At 44.5% G+C, this 20,946-nt stretch overlaps 1 protein-coding gene across 3 annotated transcripts in view; it reads left to right on the forward strand.

Moving 5' to 3' along the window:
• The first annotated feature begins 1,538 nt into the window (after positions 1 to 1,538).
• reep3b (receptor accessory protein 3b) overlaps positions 1,539 to 20,946 on the forward strand; it is a 28,161-nt gene continuing 8,753 nt past the window's right edge. The window contains exons 1-5 of one of the 3 annotated variants that reach the window (XM_038273667.1): positions 1,539 to 1,806; positions 13,184 to 13,256; positions 14,519 to 14,595; positions 15,619 to 15,739; positions 15,816 to 15,929. In XM_038273667.1, coding sequence (XP_038129595.1) covers positions 1,775 to 1,806; positions 13,184 to 13,256; positions 14,519 to 14,595; positions 15,619 to 15,739; positions 15,816 to 15,929 — 417 coding nt within the window. In that variant the 5' untranslated portion in view covers positions 1,539 to 1,774. The remainder of the gene's footprint in view (positions 1,807 to 13,183; positions 13,257 to 14,518; positions 14,596 to 15,618; positions 15,740 to 15,815; positions 15,930 to 20,946) is intronic. The other 2 variants (XM_038273669.1, XM_038273668.1) reach the window with 2 other exon arrangements.

Consider the following 20,946-nt stretch of genomic DNA (forward strand, 5'->3'; position numbering starts at 1 on the left):
CATTGCGTGCAGCAGCCTCCACAGCCTCCCAGACACTGTTTTCCCTCCCTGTAGATCTCACATTTCATGAAGGACCACATGTTCTCCATGGGGTTCAGATCAGGTGAACAAGGAGGCCATGTCATTATTTTTTCTCCTTTTAGACTTTTTCTGGCCAGCATGGCTTTGGTGTATTCTGTTGCGTGTGACGGACTATCGTCCTGCATGAATATCAGGTTTTGCTTTAATGATGGCGACTTCTTCTTCTACCACTGTTTGAAGAAGGCGTCTTCCAGAAACTGGCAGTAGGTCTGGGAGTTGATCTTCACTCCATCATCAACCTGAAAAGGTCCCACAAGCTCATCTTTGATGATAGTAGCCCATAGCATTACCCCACCTCCACCTTGCTGGTGTCTGAGTCAGTAAGAAACTTGCTGCCCTTTACTGATCCAGCCTGGTGCCCATCCATCCATCTGGCCCATCAAGACTCTCTCTCATTTCATCAGACCAAAACACCTTGGAGAAATCAGTCTGCAGATATTTCTTGGCCCAGTCTTGATGTTTTGTCTTGTGTGTCTTGTTCAAAGGTGGCCTTCTTTCGGCTTTCCTTACCTTAACCAGGTCCCTGAGTATTGAGCAGCTTGTGCTTCTCGGCACTCCAGGCATGTTGCAGCTCTGAAATATGGCACAACTGGTGGCTAATGGCTTCCTGGCAGCTTCACGCTTCATCCTTCTCAATTCATGGGGAGTTATTTTGCATCTTCTTTTTTCAACACGCTTCTTGCACCCCTGTTGGCTATTTGCCATGAACCGCTTGAGATGATCCCGCTTCAAAAGCTTGGCAGTTTCCAAACTGCTGCACCCCTCTGAAAGACATCCAACAATTTTTGACTTTTCAGAGTCTGTCAAATCTCTTTTCTGATCCATTTTGCCAAAGGAAAAGAAGTTGTCTAATAATGAATCACACCTTATATAAGGTTTTGATGTCAGTAGGCCACGCCCCTTCTCATTACAGAGATACACACCACCTGATTTACTTAACTAGTAGTTGGCTTTCAAGCCTTTACAGCTTGAAGTAGAACAACATGTATGAAAAGGAGGATGTGGTGGAAATACTCATTTGCTAATAATTTTGCCACAGTGTAAAACCAACTGAGGAAATATTAGGTGATCATCAGTCAGTATTTAATAATGATTTTTTTTTCTTCCACTCTGTCGGTGGGAGCTGTAGGTTGAGGCTTTTCCTCAGCAAACCTTTAAAAGTGCTGAAGTTAACAATCTTGACATTTATGTCATGAAAGAATAAAAAAATATATTTCCTTCTTTGTGTGTTTTATAAACATCTCTATATATTCACATAGTTATAAAACCAGACGGAGGGAAATCAGACCAATCAGAAGAACGAAAACAAAACTTTAAATTCTTCCGCTTCAATCATAAAGCAGAGGAGCAGTGAGCAGCCAATCAGAATGTGTGTTCCTTGTAAACAGCTCTCACTGGCCAATCGTGTGCGCGGACAGATGTCCTCTTCCTGTTTGCGTCATAAACTCAGGCAGTCCTCCTTGGAGCTGCCGTGGTGTCAGGAACTGGGCAGAGAAGCGGAGCCGAAGGAAGAAGAGTCAGAAAACGCCAACAGCACCGGGTTCTGTCCTAATCTGGATTAAATCACCGGGGGGGACTGCAGGGGGGTTCCAGACCTCCACACTTCATCAGACCCGGTTCTGCTGGATCCGGACGTCGAAGTTTGTTTTTCTGATCATCTCTGACACATCTTCGGTGTCCTGAGGCAGCAGCCATGGTGTCCTGGATCATCTCCAGAAGCGTTGTGTAAGTTCACACAACTTTTCAGAGAGTTTCACCCCCAGAGGAACCGCTGCCTACACGGCACTGCTCTGAGCTAGCATGGCTAACGGCTGGCTGCCGGAACTCTGCCTTCTGCTTCCATGTCAGTTTAGCCAAAGATGTGGGATTATTAGATTATTAGCAGATTATCAGTGATCCTGGAGCCTCTGGGCCCCTGGCTGCTGTGTTTACGGTTAAAGCTAAAGCTGCGTGCGATTCAACATGAGGGCTGACGGTGAGTCAGAGCAAGAAAAGCTTTGTTCCCCCAGGAGGAGGGGCCTCCAGGTGTTTAACAGGGGTTAAATGTGGCAGAAAACAGGAACGGAGCTACAAGAAGGATGATCAATAAAGCCCCCCTTGGGGGGCTGGAAAAATATTTTATTTGTTTTTTTTTTTTTTTTTTGCACAAAAAGCCTATAGGCCTGTTTAAAATACAGAATAAGTACAGAATAAAATAAGTCTGGTCAGCAGGAATAATCAATGGATCATTATTTATACCTAAAACTAATATGTTCGCAGTGATTTAATGAATTTAAAGTAAATCAATAAAAGAATAAAAACAATAATTTTCATGGCGATCACTAAGTCTGGGAGCGGCCATTTTTGTCCAAATATAGTAGCCCCTCCCTCCTGCCATCTTCCAGCAGTGACATCACGGTGCGGTAAGCCTAGCGCCATTCTCCCCGCTTTACAAGCTAAATCAATGGGAACTACTAGACACATCTGCAATCAACAACAATTATTGAAGATTTCCAGAGGACTTCACCATTGAAATTCACCAGAGCTATAGTGAAACTGACAATGCCCATGTGCATGGCAGCTGGATGCTGGAATACATCGGGTAAAAGTGAAAAAAAGTTATTTCACCTTTCTGATTCCTGATCCTCCATGGACAGGTTGGTCGTTGGATTGCCAACTTGAAGAGGGAGGATTTGCCATCGAACTTCTGGCCAGAGAAAAAAACCTGTAATATGTAGCCAACATTTGGAAGAAGAATGTTTTCAAGATGACTTGGATAATAGCGCGTTGTGACAAACACCAGATACAGCACTGGGACTTGATCAACAGCCGATACCGCACCGTGACGTCACAAACCAGTAGGTGGCAGTAGTGTTCTTTGACAAACATGGATGCCTCCAGTAAAGCACATTAAAATGAAAATGACTCTGAATTAAAAACACTGATCATTTGTTGAACAGGATGGAATAATTTCATATTTCAAGGACTTTCAGAAGTTTGAATTCTGGATATGAGCGGACTTTTTCTTTAACAGGGATTGAGATTTACTACTTTATTGTCATATATCTTTCAGTTCACCAACCAGGGTCTGTAACACAGACATAATCAGTTCTCAGGTGAATAAATGTGCTAATTTTTATTTTTTAGAGTTTTTACGGCACTAGTGGCTTGTTTTTCTGACCGCAGGCTGGCAGGAATGGGGGATGAGAGAGACATGTGGGAAAGGACCGCAGGTCGGATTCAAATCCAGGTCGCCCGCGCCAAGAACTAAGGCCTCCGTACATGGGTCATGCGTGCTAACCACTGCGCCGCCAAAATGCGCTATTATTTAAAATTCACAATAACACTGTAGCAGCGTAGATCTGGTCAGCTGGCAGGAACCTGAGTCACTTTGTTTATGTCACACGTGACTCTATTGGCTCCAAAATCCTTTATAGTGAACTCTGTTAACTGACCGTTCAGACAGGTGATCGCTGCTTTTTGCTCCGTTGGTCACATAAAGTGCCTGTGCCATCTTTATTAGGCGCTGTAACAGCAAATCCCATAATGCTTAGTGGGTAGAGCTCTCTGTGCAAAGCATTCTGGGATATATCTGTCTCTTCTGAGGCCTTTTACTTCTCATACACTTCTTAGAAACTTTTTCTCTTCCGACCCTCGGCCGTTTTCAAAGAACCGCGGTGAGAAAGGTGAGCTTCAATGACCGTCTGAAACCGTAGCTCACCACAGATAAACGCCTGAAAGAAAAAGATAGCTAACGGGACGAGCAGGTAGGACGGCCTTACGGAAACATCACCAGGATGATTGACAGTTAGGAGGACCACTGACCACCTCTATTCCTTTAATTGAATTAAAGTTCAATGAAAAATATATTAATTCACAAGGGAGAAAAAATGTTCCAGTAAATCAGGTTATTTTTTATCCAGATGTTGATGCTGCAGGCATCTCCTGTAGAGGTGTGTCTGCAGCAGATCTGGATCAGCCTCTGACTGAAGACCCTCTGTTGGTGTCAAACAGCCTAATTTAGAAGATGCTCACTGCTGCTTCTTCATCTCCAGAGGTTCTAGAGAAGTTCCTAGAACAGAGCCAATCTTCTTTATCAGCTGGTTGAGCTTCTTTCAGTCATTAGCTCTGATGATGATGATGATGAGATAGAGTAAGAGATCAGACTCTCCAGAGCAGACTGATAGAAGATCTGAAGCATCTTCCTTTTACAAAATGTGATCATTGCAACAATAATGGACCAAAACTGCCCCCATATTCTTCAGATTTGGTCATCGACACATTTTACACCAGATGGCTGGACCTTTTATAAAAAACCTGAACTGGCTAATTTGGATCACATGCAGCCTGGAGCCGGACGCTCCGGAAGGCTTTACCGTATTAACAGGGGAAGCAGCGCAAGGGAAGTTAGACACTGCCGTGGGACAACATGCGGTAATTTATCAATGTTTTAAATCAGGTTGGTTCAGGATTAGCCAGCAGGTGGGTCTGGATCCAGACAACGGTCCGCTAATCTTTGACCTCTGGTGTAAAGTGATCCTTTGGAGAGTTTCTGTATTAATCAGGAAGTGCTACAGGGTTACAGGATTTATTCAGACCTTTTCTCATGGATGCACCATTAGAGAGTCAGCAAAGTCTACAGACTGCATTCTGCAGCAGGTCTTTATTTCTCTGAACTCCGTTGCTTTTTGCTCACAGCTAATGAAAACACAGCATTTAACCTGAGATCTATTGGGATTTATTGGAGGTTGGTTCCTTTCTCTGCTGTTTGCTTTAGCAGCCTTTCAACAACACTCAGATAATCAGACTCTTATTTTGTGAAGTTCAAACCAGATGCTGGGAGGTACGGATGGGGAGGAGGCTGGAGCCCACCCCCATCTCTGAGTGTTTTGTTTTTGCTCTGCTCCCCTCCCTGAAACTGGCTGCCGGTGTTGGATGTCAGGAAACCGGTGAAACTGACCCGGAGCCCCAAGTTGAGGCCCATCAGAGAACAAGGGGCTGTTTTCTCAGCTGCATTCGGGTGGAGAGGTGGGTGAGGTACAGTGCCATTCAGTATGGATGAGGCAGAGGCCCAAGGTTAAAGATGTTATGAAGTTCTTTTTCAGAAAGTTTTCCAGGATTTGCTTTGTTTGACTTCTTTCTGAGGGGAGAGGGAAACGTGCTGCAGCTCTGCTCTGACGCTGGTTCCTCTCCAGCTCTGGGAGCGCTTCACCAAACATGGGTGCAGCTTTCTAATTATACTGAAGGAATGTCTGCTTCTGTTCACGCTGAGGGAAAAGCCTGCATGAGCAGATTTAGACAGAAACGCGTCCAAACTCCTGCTTGGGCTAAAAACCGCTGGAGGCTGAGCTTTGATGGAGACCCTGCCAGCCTCTTCAGACCTGCCCAGCCTGTAGGACCACCTCCATCATGATGCTGTCATGCTTTTAGAACAAGTGCCATCAGCCGTTTTCTCTCCTGGGCTTCCAGCAGGAACCAGAGGCCTTTATGTGAAAGTATGAAGGTCACAGGGTCAGGACTCATGGCAGCTGCGTGGAGCAGGTCCCGCCCTGTTCTCCCTGCACCACCGCCGCCGCTCCCCCGCGCCTTCAAACCCCACCTGGAAAGGAGCAGTGGCGGTTTTTAGAAGACGTCTCCAGAGACCGTCCACATTCTCGCTGCCTTTTTCATGACCTACCGCCGCCTTCATCCTGGAGGCACGGCGTCACGGCCTGCTGAACCAGTTTCTATGAGTCATGCAACTTGTTGCTCAATTTTGGGCTGAATGTTGTCCTGATATCTTTAGCTTGTTTTTTTTTTTTTAGATATAGAAAAAAGGCGAGGAGGGTGAAGAAAGATCAGAAGAAGGACTACAGCCAAACGGCTCCACCCTGAAGGGAAGCTCAGAGGGATTGGATTAAAAATCCTAACCATGACAAAGTCCATCTGTTAAGGATCAGTCTGTCCAACATTTTATCATCACTTTTTAAGTTCTCTCGGTTTATGAAAATAGTTTTTTGAAGACCCACAGTGGGATTCTGACCTCCACTCTGGGAGCTTCTGGTGTGACTTCATTAAAGCAGGAAGGGAAGGCTGGTCTGTTCTGATACGGTTCTCTCCTTTAGAGGCACAGTTTGGATCAGACCTTGGCTGTGCTCGGAGGTCCCATACCTGCTCTTATGGTGGTTATATTCCATGTTCCCATGAAGCCTAATAATGGTTGGAGAAAAGTCCTCAACCCTGGTTAACATCTGGAGCCTAGCCTTTTTTTTTAGCTACGGAGGGAAAACAGGCACACGTCATGTTAGGATGGTTCAGACTTTTTCACATCAGCTCATATCAGAGGAGAAAGGAGGTCCCTGCCCAGGAAAAGGCCGGACACATTTCCTGCTCCTTCTTTACATTTCTGAGACGCAGAACGCCTCGATACCTTTGGACAAAAACTTCCAGTGCCTCGAAATAAGAGAGTGAGACACAGCCGAGATGAGAGCCAGGGAGCGTTGGCAGCCGTTCAGTTTCTATAGCAACAGCAGGAAAATAAACTGCTGTGGTTGTGCTCACCCTGCTGTTGTGGAGACTCGGGTTTGGGGGAGTTTACGTGACCATATATGGCGTGTGTTAAACCTCCAACTGGCTCAGCCTCCACTGTGTGACGAGGCCTTCCTATAGGAGCAGAGTGTTTTCATAGGAACTCCATCTGGTCCAGGAAGGAATCTGATTTCAAACACTGAATAACAGTGATTCTTTCAGCTGGTGGAATAAATCTGTACTGCTTCCTTTTTGGTTTTTGCGGCACTTCTTATAAATTAGCACCTTTTGTTGGACGTCCTCGGCGTGAAATCCAAACCGCTGCCGTATATCGCTCAGCTGAATCACCTGCTGTCGCCATGTTTAGTTTGCAGGTTGCTGTAGAGCGCGTGAAAATCATCCTGTTTAGAGGAGGGGTTTATGATGCATTCAAAGTGTGTGGGAAAAATAAAACTCAGTGAAATGGATGCAGACGGCTTAATGTTGTCATGTGAGTTTATACGCAACGGTTGTGATTTTGTTATTTTATCTGTAGTGTGTGGCGGAACTGGTGATACGTCGAGTATATGCGATATATCGCCCAGCCTGGTTTTATAAATACAATCCTATGGAAAAATGACGACAACACATTAGAAATGAAGTTCTCTCTTTCAACAATGTCTCCTTTTCAGTTTTTTTTTTACTTTTATCTCTGGGGAAACCGATGATTTTTCTCCCTGGACCTTCATCTCGTATCCCTCTGTACATCTCGCTGTTCGCCATGTTTCCTTAAGGCTTTCTTTTTCTGCATGAGTAGAGCTTCAATGTGAGGGTTTATCCGGGGCTTTAGGGCTGGACGATATAGAAAAAAAGCATATCGGCCTCAGGCCCGCTCTTTTTCAGGTCTGTGCTACAAACTGCAGGCAGCAGGATAATAGAAGCGAACATAGTCTGCTGGCAGGTTTCTATATTTGAAGTTAATTTAGGCGTTAATAAACTGTTTTAGAAGAGTGATCATAGCGCTCTGCATCAGCAGTGCTGTGTCTGTCTCCCCACCAGCTCCCAGATCAGCTTCTCTGATTGGATGTGGTGCGTCCAGCAGCTAAAGTTAAATTTGTCCAACTCCAGCAGCTGCTGCTTCTGAAGCGCGTCAGATGCTCAGAAGCTCGTGAGGCGCTGCTCCTGCTGCTCTAGACGCTGCAGGACCTTCTGCTGCACCTTGATGCATGTCAACCATTGACTTTGCATGGAAACCTGATGCTTCTGCTGCTTATGGTGTGAACATATATTCCACTCTCTGTCTATGCAGTGAAACGAGAGGCTGAGGTTGGGCTCAGATGTGTGACTTGACCAGAGGTCATTTTGCACTGATCCCCTGCCCTCATTGTACATATTAGGGAGAGTTAGAGGAAAAACTTGTGGTGCAGAACTTCATATCGTGGATAAAGAGCAGCGATCAGCTGTTTGAAGCCAGGTTTTTGTACTGCAGACAACAGCAGCACATCCGTGGCTATGAAGCATGTTACTGTATGAGTGACGTGCTTTTGGGTGCTTTGACGTATTTATCTCTAAGAAGGAAGCCCAGTTTAGCTGCTTTGCCTGCTTTGTTTTGGCAGAACTTCCTGAAGATTCCTCAGATGCCGTGGAACAACTTGGTTGTTTTACCAGACTTTGTTCTTACCGGTGCCCTGAACATTTTACAAATAATTGTGGTTTGGTTTCTGTCTGATATAACTGAAATATTGCCAAACTGGCGAACTACTTCTTTGGGACACTTTCCTCTGCCTCCCCTGCTGCGACATCTTTGCATGCTCTGTGCTGTGGAGGGAGAGGGTGGTGATTGTGACGGCGTGCCTGGGTCTGCGATTGGTTGGGTACATGGTAGGGTACAATGAAGAGGAAGGAAAAGTATGTTATCAATATATATTGTTATTGAATTATCCAATATATTCAAATATATTATACCAGCCGTACATGTTCTTGTTAGTTAATTTATCAGGAGGAGCTCAGTGTTGTTCGCTGAAGTTAAAGTAGCCTACTTAGTTGTGCGTTCAATGACCTCCCCCATAAGGTGAACGGAGCTCCTCCCTCACCTTGGAGCTGATTTCTGTTTTTTAAGAAATGTCTGGAGTTATTGCAGTTAGACACGTCCAGTCAGGATAACTGCTCTCTTGATAATCAGACCGCCAAGGATGAGTCATCTGTACCTGCTGACCTGTACCCCTTATGATGCTGAGAAACTAGTCCATGCATTTGTTACTTCAAGGCTGATCCAAAATGCTGCAGCCAGAGTTCTGATGAAAATGAAAAAGAGAGATCACATCTCTCCTATCCTGGCTTCTCTTCATTGGCTTCCTGTTAAATCCAGAATAGAATTTAAAATCCTCCTTCTCACCTATAAAGCCTTAAAGGAAAATTCAGGTTTTTAACACTTTTAGCCCCATTTCTGTAGTGTCCAGGATGAAATCGAATGATCGACACCAAAATTTTGACGATTGGTCCTGTCTCGGCTATTTGGCTCATGCAGAATCCCCCCTGGCTGCTTCAGAATGGCTTCCATAGTGCATGTCCGATAATGTCCTTAAAACAACCTTAAACGTTCTTTTTTTTTTAAATATGCTACTCACCGAGTCGTCAACGCTGTTCAATGACGTTCAAAAACAAGTTTCGTAAAGAAAAAACGTTCATGTAGTGTTTTATTTAGCATTTTGTAAATCCCATTGAGTTCTGTTGGAATAGTCAATATCCCTCCGCCACCGGAAACGGAAATGGGGCCTGTTTACGCTTAGTTGTAGTCTTTTCGCAAGGCCCAAGTGTACCTTGGATTTGAACTCGGCAATGACCATCTTCTTCTTCTGTTTGCTATGTCCTACACAGTGGTCCTACATTCCCAAAGTATAGAGACATTGTCGCCAACTAGTGGTCTGGAGTGTGCAACGCTTCAGATTCGAACGGGAAGCGGAAGTTTATAAGCGGTTGTGATGTATCGGAAAAAATAGTTCTGGGATTTACAAAATGCTAAATAAAACAAGACAGGAACGGTTTTTCTTCACGAAACTTTTTTTGGAACGTCATTGAACAGCGCTGACGACCCAGTGAGTAGCATATTTTAAAAAAAGAACGTTTAAGGTTGTTTTAAGGACATTATCGGACATGCACAATGGAAGCCATTCTGAAGCAGCCAGGGGGGGATTCTGCATGAGCCAAATAGCAGAGACAGGACCAATTGTCAAAATTTTGGTATCGATCATTCGATTTCATCCTGGACACTACAGAAAAGGGGCTAAAAGTGTTAAAAACCTGAATTTTCCTTTAAATGGCCAAGCTCCATCTGATATCAGAGATCTGATTGTTCCTTATGTTCCTAACAGAGCACTTCGCTCTCAATCTGCAGGTTTACTAGTGGTTCCTAGAATTTCTAAAAGTAGAATGGGAGGCAGATCTTTTAGTTATCAGGCTCCTCTCCTGTGGAACCAACTACCAGTTTTAGTCCGTGAGGCAGACACCCTGTCTACTTTTAAGGCTAGGCTTAAAACGTTCCTTTTTGATAAAGCTTATAGTTAGAGTGGCTCAGGTTATCCTGAGCTATCTCTATAGTTATGCTGCTATAGGTTTAGACTGCTGGAGGACATAGGGACCCCTTTTTCATCATTCTGCTTCATTCTATCTCTATTCTCCCACTCTGCAGAATCTGTTAGTTCAATCTCTAACATTCTGCTCTCTCTGCTTTTTCTCATAGTAGCTTCATCTGGTCTGTTCCTGTTTGGCTGTGACTCCATCCTGGAGAGAAATATCAGCTGTGCTGCTGCCATCAACACCTTTGTTTCTAGATGTTGGAGCTTGGCCTGTTTTTCATTGTAGTCCTGTTTCTCTGACTGTGACTAACTGGATGTGCTCTCTTTATCCTCTGACATGGGAGCTGGCTCGGAGCTCGTCTGCCTGGCTGTGTGTTTCCTGGACGGGGTCGCCTGGGGAGCTGGTTGACAGTCGCCTTTTCTATCTATGCCTCTTTTTCTATGTCTGCTTCTGTCTCCTTGAACCCCAGTGGGCCTCAGCAGATGGCCGCTCACACTGAGCCTGGTTCTGCTGGAGGTTTCTTCCTGTTCAAAGGGAGTTTTTCCTCTCCACTGTCGCTACAAACATGCTTAGTGTGAGGGATTGCTGAAGAGTCAATGAGTCGATGCAATCAGCTGGTTTTCCGTAGATAGAAAACTTTGAATCAAGCTGACTGGATCATCTGGTTGAATTGGAAAGTCCCCTGAAATGACATGATGTGAACTGGCACTATAGAAATAAACTGAATAGAATTGAATTGATGTCAGGCACCAGGTGGTTTCTGCAACGCATCGTTTAGTTGGGCTGCTGAGAACTAACGGCTGATTTTGAAGTTTAAATTAATTCAGTGCAACTGTAAATATTTGATCCCAAAGGGAATGAAATGTTGGTGCAGCTAGTATGGGATGCCTCCATTGAGCTCTGGTAGATGTTGGTGGCTGTAGACAGGAAGTGGGTCTGAAGAAACCTCTGACGGATGAGAAGCTCATTGTTATCCATAATGTCCTCCTTTTATGAACCATTCTTCTTTGTAAATCGTCTCCAGAGGTCGTAGAGCAGAACCAGCCGTCATGTTCTGTGCCTCCCCGTTTGAGCGCCGTTCGCTGCGCTGAGGTTACTGCAAAGGAATGTAGAAAAGGGAACAAATGAATGCAGAGTGCTGCTTCGTGGTAACGGGCCTCTTTTCTTGCTCACTCTCAAGCCGTAACAAAGAGAACAGTGTGCAAGCTGAGACAGAGACTGATTACGCTTTTCTCTCCCTGCTGGCTTCACCTGTAAACTCTGCAGTAGGTTAGAGGTTCTTCACTTTTAGATCCACCACAGAATGAATGTTTCTACAGGTCGGGAGTTTCTGGTCATTTGTAACAGAATAGACTTAGACATGTCCCGGTTCACCCACTTCTCTTCTTTTTCCACGTTAGGCTAATATCAGGAAAATGGAGCTTTGGTCTCTCAGTACGATGTTTGTTCACGTTCCGCCTCGCTGTCTGGTCAGTGTGCTAGCTTAACGCTGGCCTGGAAGCTGGCTGGATCTTTGGCTCCGTCTGTCAGAGCAGCGTTTCCCTTTGTTTGCATTCAAAGCTTCTGCTTCATGTTGTTTCTGCTCTTTTATTGCTTCTTTCCAGCATATTTTCTCCTCCCGACTGTCTCCCTCTCCTCAGGAGCAAACCTCCCTGCTCGACTCAGAAATGCACTTTTACACCACTTGTCTCTGCTTGTGGATTGTTCTCTCTCTCAGATTGGAGTCAGATCATCGCCTGGCAACCAATCCAGCCAATAGAAAGGCTGTGTGGTCTGGGGCGGATTTAGAAAATGTGGGGCCCTAGGCAAAGACAGACAGGGGGCCCTCTGAATGGAGAACACATCAAACAGACCCATTCTACAGATAGAGACATGTGAATAGAATAGACATCCATTATCTGTTCTAGGTTGTGTCCCTCTCTTCTTGTCCCTTTTCTTCTTGTTTTCCTCTCTATGTTTTGTACTCAGCTGAATTTTCATGCTGTCTCTAAAGGAATGAAAGATTTTTTCCAAGCACTAAGCTCACTTAGCTGATTGCTCCTTCCTGTGTTTCCAAAAAGGCCAAAGTAAATAACCCAGTCCTTCTTTTCACTGTAGACAAGCCATGATCTGCTTCTCTGTTCTCCATTTTTCATTTGGATGAAATAATAGCTGCATGAATCATGACAGCAGACAAGATAGAGGAGAGCAGGAGGCGGGGTTACCAATCTACTGGCTCTGGAGAGCAGAGTTCGCTGCTTTTAGATGTTGTCTCCAAAGTCTCCAGTAGCAGAAAAAAGTCGCTAGATTTGGCGCTAGGAGCTTTTTAGAAATCAAAGTGCTAGAGGGGTCTGAAAAGTGGCTAAATATAGCGACTAAAGCGCTAAGTTGGCAACACTGCTCTTTGCTCTGAGCTCTGTGAGCGCTAACCTGGAAGCTGCTGCTGCTGCAGTGCATGCTGGGACAGCTGTCAGACTGGAGAACGTACAGGTCTGCTCTGATGCATGCTGGGTAAAGAGGGATGGGCCAGAACAACATCCAGGGACTTTGTCCTTTCTTGGTCTGCTGTTCTTGTGAATTGGAACAGTACTATGGCTGAGGATGAGAACGTTTCACGAGGACAAGAGAACGCACAAGAACACAGATTGAGAAATGGCTATAGTTTTATTTAACCTGTTTTGACAGGTCAGTGGAACTGGTTTCAGCTGGTTTCAGCTGTGGCTGTTCCTGACACTTAAAAATCCTAGATGTGTCTGTTAGCTCTGTGATTATAATCTCTGACCTCAATGCTCTGATTCTCTTTTAAAGATAAGATTTTACTCTATTATTCTATCAGATTATTATGAGATTTTTGAGGAACCCAGAACTGCAGCGCCTAAAGAAAACCAGGCTGAGGATGAGGGGCTCCTAATCTACCTTCACGCCTCATTCAGATATGATTTTAATCATTTTAAATTTAAACATTTTGTCCAAAATATGAGAGATTTCTTCTGGTTTGCTGAGAGATTTTCATTCCTGTTTTTCCGTTATTGATTTAAGTCATTAATGAGTGAATTCTTGTTTTTCTCTAATTGTTTTGCAGATTGCTGTTTGGGACGTTGTATCCTGCATATTACTCCTACAAAGCCGTCAAGACCAAAAATGTTAAGGAATATGTAAGTTTACCAGAATGATGCAGACATTTGGAGATCTAAGGCCGGGGGACATGAGAAAGCCAAGCAGGAGGGATTACAGACACATATAAATTAGACAGTTTAACAAAATGGGAACAAACAATGTGTGACCCCCAATTATCAAGGCAACAGACTGGCAGCACCCTCACACACTTATAATTTATAAATATATGGTAAAGTAATTATTAACTAAATTTATAGCAGGCTAGGTGTCTGAATTTATAAATGTAAGTCAATAAACGTGAATTAATTAAAGATTTTATTTGTTCCTTGTGTCAGTTCAGTGTTTTCACAGATATAAAACAAGTTGGGAAAATCTGAATACAAAACTACAGTTAGAAATGTAAAACATTACTGCCCATGGGTGGAAATATGGGGTGAGATAACTGCCAATAAAAATGGGTGGCTTGTTGTCTGCATTTGGTAAATGGAAGTCAAAAGTACAAATCCCAAATAAATGTTGCATCTGCTTATTTGATGCTACATTAATTTATTTCGCAGTTAGAGTAGTTCAGCCTGCTGCTGCTGCTGCAGGTTTACGTCTGATGCCAGACTGAGAGCAACATGCGAGCAGGTTTGAGGGTGGGTGATGCAATTTGTGTCAGAGAGACTGAAATCTGGGCTGAATTAAAAGCCCTGGGTTCCCTCAGTGTCTCCTTCATGGCATTGGCTGTACATGCTGCCATGATCCGTCCTGCTGTGCTGTCCTTTAGCCCCGCCCTCTCTAGCCACTGGTAGCTCTCTGTCGGTGGTGCATCCCATGCAGGTTTTTTTCCTCCCATGGTTGTTCCCACAGTCTTTTCATATAACTGTGCTGGTCAGGGTTTCTGGACCAGTAGAATTCCTGTTCCCATGTCTTCCAGTAAACCCACTGTCATCATAACATCCTGGTACCTCAATCCCACCTATAACCAGTGATGGGAGTAACGGCGTAGTAACGAGTAATCTAACTAATTACTTTGACTATAACTATAACGCAGTTACCATTGCAGACACCCCGTTACTGCGCGTTACTCAGGTCACACAATGAACCTTTTTTCATGATAGGACTCGTGCGCGCCCTGTCATGAGAGAGGGGAGGATGAGAATGGCTGATGTATAGTGAGATTAAGCTGAACAGGGTTTAAGCTGAACGTGGCGGTTTAGAAGGCACACATTAGCCCTGGACTCCCCATGAAACCAAGAGACGGTTGTCGGTACGATGCCCTGCTGTGTGCTTCAATCTGATCTGTGTCTGTGTGCAGGTGCGCTGGATGATGTACTGGATCGTATTTGCTTTGTACACCGTCGCAGAGACCATCACTGACCTGACCGTAGCTTGGTGAGTACACGCACACACATACTCGTCCTGCTTTATATAGTGAGAACCATGTGTTGACTTGCATTGATTTTCAGTCATTTTCATCCCTTGCTATGCCCTAAATCTAACCATTACCAATGCATAGCTCACCCTAACCCTGACCCATTGACACCTTAGCCCTAAACCATTAGCAAAATTAGCATGCTAGCATCGGCAAAAAACAACTGGTCCTAAATCTGATGGTGAAATCTGAAAAAATAGTCCTCACTCTGAGGGCTAGACAGGTACACACACACACACACATACATACATTTTGCTACATGTAGGGTCCTGGAATCTGAGGAAATGGCAGTGTTTATAGTCCTGACTCTGATTCCTGGACGGGTACACTAACCCACCAACCAACGCTCCCTTCTGGTGAGCAAACCCTGGATGTTAGCCTGTTGCTAACGATGCTTCAGGTTTAAGCGGTTTACTCCTGCTGGGACATGATGTGCAGAGTGATGAGACTCTGTGAAGGTGACGGACGGTCCGCTATGGTTCCAAACCTTTCAGACCAGGTCGGGTTTTAAAAACTGACCCTTCATAAAAAGAACATGGTCATAAATCTGCAGACCAGAGATTGACCGATAAATCACCTGGCTGATATTTTGGGCTCATATTAGTTTTTTTTTTTTTCATGTATCGGCATCAGGTGAATCCTCGGTGCGGTGGTTCACAAACTGGAGGAACACGCCCCCTAGGGCTGGTGCAGAGTAACTGCAGGGGATCATGGAGGAAAACGATTGAATAAATTAGCCAATTTGAATGTGTTTTATTTTATTAACAGCAAAGTTGAAATCTATAATAAACAGCTGAACTTAAAACAACACTTCTTCACTCTTTGTTTATAAACGATTCAAATTGGGTCTTCCTCTACCTTTGAATCTTGGCGAAGGCGGCCATGTTGGATGCCCTGCAGAGCCTCTTCTCCATGTTTAGTCTATGTTGCTGGCGTTAGAAGCATCTGTCAAGGAAGATCACATCCGTGTCATGTTTGTCCAGGTTCCCTCTGTACTACGAGCTGAAGATAGCCTTCGTGATCTGGCTGCTGTCGCCCTACACCAGAGGAGCAAGTCTCATTTACAGGAAGTGTCTACATCCCCTGCTTTCCTCCAGGGAGAGAGTAAGAGCATCTGTGGTTCTCTGTTTGCACGCTCTGCTGCCGCAGACCTGATCAAACTGTTTCTTTATCTATGTAGGAAATAGATGAATACATCGTGCAGGCCAAAGAGAAGAGCTACGTGACCATGGTGAACTTTGGCAAGCAGGGATTGAGTATTGCTGCTACTGCTGCCGTTACTGCTGCAGTCAAAGTGAGTCAACCATTTTTTAACCACCTTATGAAACTGAACCACTGAACTCTTCTATCCCAGTTCAGTGCAGCAGGAGTCATTATATCTGCATCAGAGCAGGATGTAGGATGTCTGATCCATCCAGAAGCTCTTCTGTGACATTTGGATCTTCTGGTGGTTTATGATCCTCATGATCCTAATATTTCCAGGCTTGACCTGAAAGTTGAGTTGAGAAAGTAGGCTGTAGCTGACCATTAGCTAGCTGTTAGCTGAACATTAGCAGACTATAGCTGACTGTTAGCAGGCTGTAGCTGACTGTTAGCTAGCTGTTAGCGAAACATTAGCAGGCTATAGCAGACTGTTAGCAGGCTGTAGCTGACCGTTAGCTAGCTGTTAGCTGAACATTAGCAGACTGTAGCTGACTGCAGTAGGCTGTAGCTGACTGTTAGCAGGCTGTAGCTGACTGTTAGCTAGCTGTTAGCTGAACATTAGCAGGCTGTAGCTGACTGCAGTAGGCTGTAGCTGACTGTTAGCAGGCTGTAGCTGACCGTTAGCTAGCTGTTAGCTGAACATTAGCAGGCTGTAGCTGACTGCAGTAGGCTGTAGCTGACTGTTAGCAGGCTGTAGCTGACCGTTAGCTAGCTGTTAGCTGAACATTAGCAGGCTGTAGCTGACTGCAGTAGGCTGTAGCTGACTGTTAGCAGGCTGTAGCTGACCGTTAGCTAGCTGTTAGCTGAACATTAGCAGGCTGTAGCTGACTGCAGTAGGCTGTAGCTGACTGTTAGCAGGCTGTAGCTGACTGTTAGCTAGCTGTTAGCTGAACATTAGCAGACTATAGCTGACTGTTAGCAGGCTGTAGCTGACTGTTAGCAGGCTGTAGCTGAACATTAGCAGACTATAGCTGACTGTTACCAGGCTGTAGCTGACTGTTAGCTAGCTGTTAGCGAAACATTAGCACGCTATAGCAGGCTGTAGCTGACCGTTAGCTAGCTGTTAGCTGAACATTAGCAGACTATAGCTGACTGTTAGCAGACTATAGCTGACTGTTACCAGGCTGTAGCTGACTGTTAGCTAGCTGTTAGCGAAACATTAGCACGCTATAGCAGGCTGTAGCTGACCGTTAGCTAGCTGTTAGCTGAACATTAGCAGGCTGTAGCTGACTGCAGTAGGCTGTAGCTGACTGTTAGCAGGCTGTAGCTGAACACTAGCTAGCTGTTAGCTGGCCATTAGCAGGCTTCAGATCACTGTTAGCTTGCCTTTAGTGTGCTATAGCACATAGCTATAGCGAGGCTGTAGCTCACTGTTAGCTGGCCGTTAGCATTCTGTTAGCTTACCGTTAGTTGGTTGTTGGCAGAGCTGTTAGCTTGCCATTAGCAGGCTGTTAGCTTTTCTTTATCTAAATGTCAGAATTGTCTCATTGTTTTCCTGTTTTCATCTGAGCGGCCGACTCCAGCAGCAGAACTTGGTCAGATTCAGAAAAATAACTCAGATCCTAGTGACCTGTTTTGCAGGCAGAGTAGCGCTCTGTTAGCGCTCTGTTTTAATGGGATAGGAATAAATCACATCAGTGAGCTGATTCCAGTGATTTGCTTCACTGTTAGACGTTATGGTGGAAACTTTGTTCCATTATTGTTGCAAAGATCATGTTTTATAAATCAAAATTTGGAGAGAAAAAAAACTGAAAACGTCCAGCAGACCAGTAGAAACGTTTCTTTGGTCCTCCCTTCAAAGGAAAGGCCGCCTCCAGAGGGGAAGAGAATGGGATGTGGATAGCTGATTGGAAAAAAGGGAAATCTATAAAACTGCCTGGAAAGGGGAAGGTTGAAAAAATCTGATAAATAAATGACTGTTAGGGCTACAGTTACAGCTAGCATTGATCTTTGTCAGCAGGTGGCCTGAGTCTCACATGTTATTTACCTTTTTGATAGTCAGTCAGACCTGAGTCCTTCTTTCTGACTCCTTTTCCTTCTTCTCTCTGCTCTGAATGTCTTCAGGGTGTGTGCCTCAGCATGCTCCTCTGAGAGGTAAAAAGCAGCATGGTCAGAACCATTTCACTCAGTGTGACATCCCCCCCCCCCCCCCCCCCCCCATCTCCATCCCTGTTTCATTTAAAGTACACCTTCTTTACATTCTTGGCTTTGATGCATCAGGACATGATTCCACTGATCCAACCCACCAGGGTCTGACCTGTAACCCTCCAGGTTTAGCGCCCCTGAAGGCCACTGGCTGCACTGCACTGTAGAAAAATGGACCTGAACAATCATTGAATATATCCTTGATTAAAGCTCACACAGTGATGCTTTAAACAAAAACAAAGTTTAAATGGAAAACCTGTGTTGATGAAAATGAGGAACAGTTTTTAGCATTTAAATCAGCTTTATTGGCCGATACTCTGTGAAGGAGTTTCACTTTGTTCAAGCGTCACACATTAGAGCAGTGGTTCTCAAACTTTTTCTGTCATTCCCCACTTTGGACAAGGGGGAATTTTCAAGCCCCGCCTGTCCCCATCGCCCCAACACAATGCTAATGAAATATGAAACAATCTTAAAATGTTCCAATTTTATTGAAGTAACAAGTAGTATCTAAATTAGTGCTGTCAAAATTATTGCGTTATTAATGGAATCTGCTACGGCACTCTTGCTGTCTGTGTACGCCACAGGTCAGTATTGTGTGTGTGTGTGTGTGTGTGTGTGTGTGTGTGTGTGTGTGTGTGTGTGTGTACGTGTGTGTGTGTGTTCTCATTTTTGTTAAGAGTCTGAAAAGTAACTTTCTAGAGCATAGACTACCTCCATCTAGTGATGTCGGTCTATTGATTTTGATGTACTGATTGAAAATTGTTCATTATTATCTTGGTTAATTAACATCTAATGTTAACTCTACTGCATTTTATAGCAGTAAGGTAAAATGCTTGTCTTTGTTCAAAAGACTGTATTAAGTGTAAAGACTGTCTTTTACATCAGCCTGTTTTCAGGGCCTTTTTTTTGCCTACATATTTGTTATTTTTTGCTACATGCCTCCCCATCTTCTTGCCATATGTTTCTATGGCATAAATCAGTGTCTGTGACCTGTTCTCATTTTAAAAAAAGAACATTGGCACAAACCTAGCCTGTATGTATTTTTTTGTATGTCATCGAGAGTATTTAAATGATTTTCAATCAGGAAAAAAATGTGCGATTAAAATGCGATTAATCGCGAGTTAACTTAGGCATTGATGCGATTAATCGCGATTAAAAAAATTTTATCGATTGACAGCACTAATCTAAATACAAACTATCTACATCAAATAACAGCAAGCTCAAAAATAAAGAAAATAAAAATGCAGCTGTGTCAAAATTTGTATCAAGCTCAAAGATAGAAAAAATTAAAGTGCCACTCTGCAATCTGTTAATAAAAGAAAAGAAGTGAAATCCATCTGGCAATACAGGTCTATTTATCCCTGCATTAGTGGCTGCAATGAGCCTGTTTTGCATTGCGGTTTCTCAAAACGGTGTTGCAGGCTTGATACTGCCACTCTCAAGTCATGCTTTGTTTTCAGTGAAGCAACAGCTGAAAAGCCCATCTCACAGAGATATGATGTGGCAAAGGGAAGAAGAATGCACACAGCTCTCTGCCCGATGAGTGGATACTCCCTCTCCACTCCAAACCAGAAACATGAACATGTGGCTGTGTGAATCAAACGCCGTTATTTATTTCAGATAAAATATTTCAAATTCAGTTATTTATGATCAACCTGCGCCGTCAATCCCGGCGCATGTGCGCTTTATTTGCAGTCTGGACGCTAAAGTTAAACATGCTGTGTCCCTTACTGCAGCGCTGAGAGGGACTCCTGCGATAGCGGGGGAGAACGTGGTTGGGAGGGAGGAGGCGCCCCACGGCAGCACCTGCCGCTGGAGGACAAGAAAAGGAACGAGACGTGCTTTCACGTAGGAGCCTCCAAAAGTCGCTAATTTGTCGCTAGTCGCTTTTTTGAAAAAGAGTCGCTGGAGGGGTCTGAAATATAGCGACAAAGTCGCTGAGTTGGCAACACTGGGGCGAGAAAGTTTATTCCGTTACAAATAATATGCCGACGTCACGTCAATCATTATTTTGGCACTTCAGTTCCAGGTGAAATTTTTCTAATGTTCTTTTAATTAGACTGCATGTAGGCTAGTAATGATTACTTTGTGGGTTTGATTGGTCTAAAAAGCGGCAACATACAGCTATAAGGACAGTTTGCTCTCACAAGTTCCACATTTATAGTCACACACACACACACACACACACACCGGAACTTGGCGCGCCCCACCTGTCACGTCTCAATTCCCCACCAGTGGGTCGCGCCACACACTTTGAGAACCGCGGCATTAGAGACTTTGAAGGAAATGGAAGGAAAAACATTTTCAAAGCATATTTTTGTTCAGATATGCTTTATGTTTAGCGGCTGAGCTCTAAGTCTGGAGGCGTCCATTAGTCAGACACCCTAAGGAGGAACCACTTAAAGCTCATAACCTCTGTTTTCTGACTGGTCCATCTTTCACACCATCGTCAGTGTTGCATTAGTCCATCGAGGCTTTCCAACTTGTCAGACTGAGATCTGGATCGATGGTCTTTGCTGCATCTTGCTTTATTTTCATTAGCCTTAAGGGCTGTTCTCCTCCTGCAGCAGTGTGTCGCAGTTATTTTTCATTTATGCCCAATATTGAAGCGTGGTCTGCGCTATGTTATTCCACTCCACAACGCCAGAGGGCCAATCAGGAACTAGCTGTGGGTCTAGATACGGCCGAGGCAGTGAGAAAGTGGGGGCAAGTTCGTGCGACAACGGAGTGAAAAGGGGGCCAAAAAGAGCGGGGATCCAGGTGGAAAAAGGTGGAAAAGGGTCCCAGCGTTCTCGTGCACCTCGTTCTTCTAGCTGGTCCACCAGTCGTTTTCCACAATGGCGGTCATACAAACAAAACAAGCCGGTAAGGAACCAAACAGGAAATACACATAGTTTAGAGTGGATGTAGATCTGACCAATCAGAGGCTCACCTACAATTTGGGCGAGGTGCAGCAGAGTGTC

Source organism: Cyprinodon tularosa, unplaced genomic scaffold (assembly GCF_016077235.1).
Source record: "Cyprinodon tularosa strain WSP-4 unplaced genomic scaffold, ASM1607723v1 ctg881, whole genome shotgun sequence".
Taxonomy (NCBI): Eukaryota; Metazoa; Chordata; class Actinopteri; order Cyprinodontiformes; family Cyprinodontidae; genus Cyprinodon; species Cyprinodon tularosa.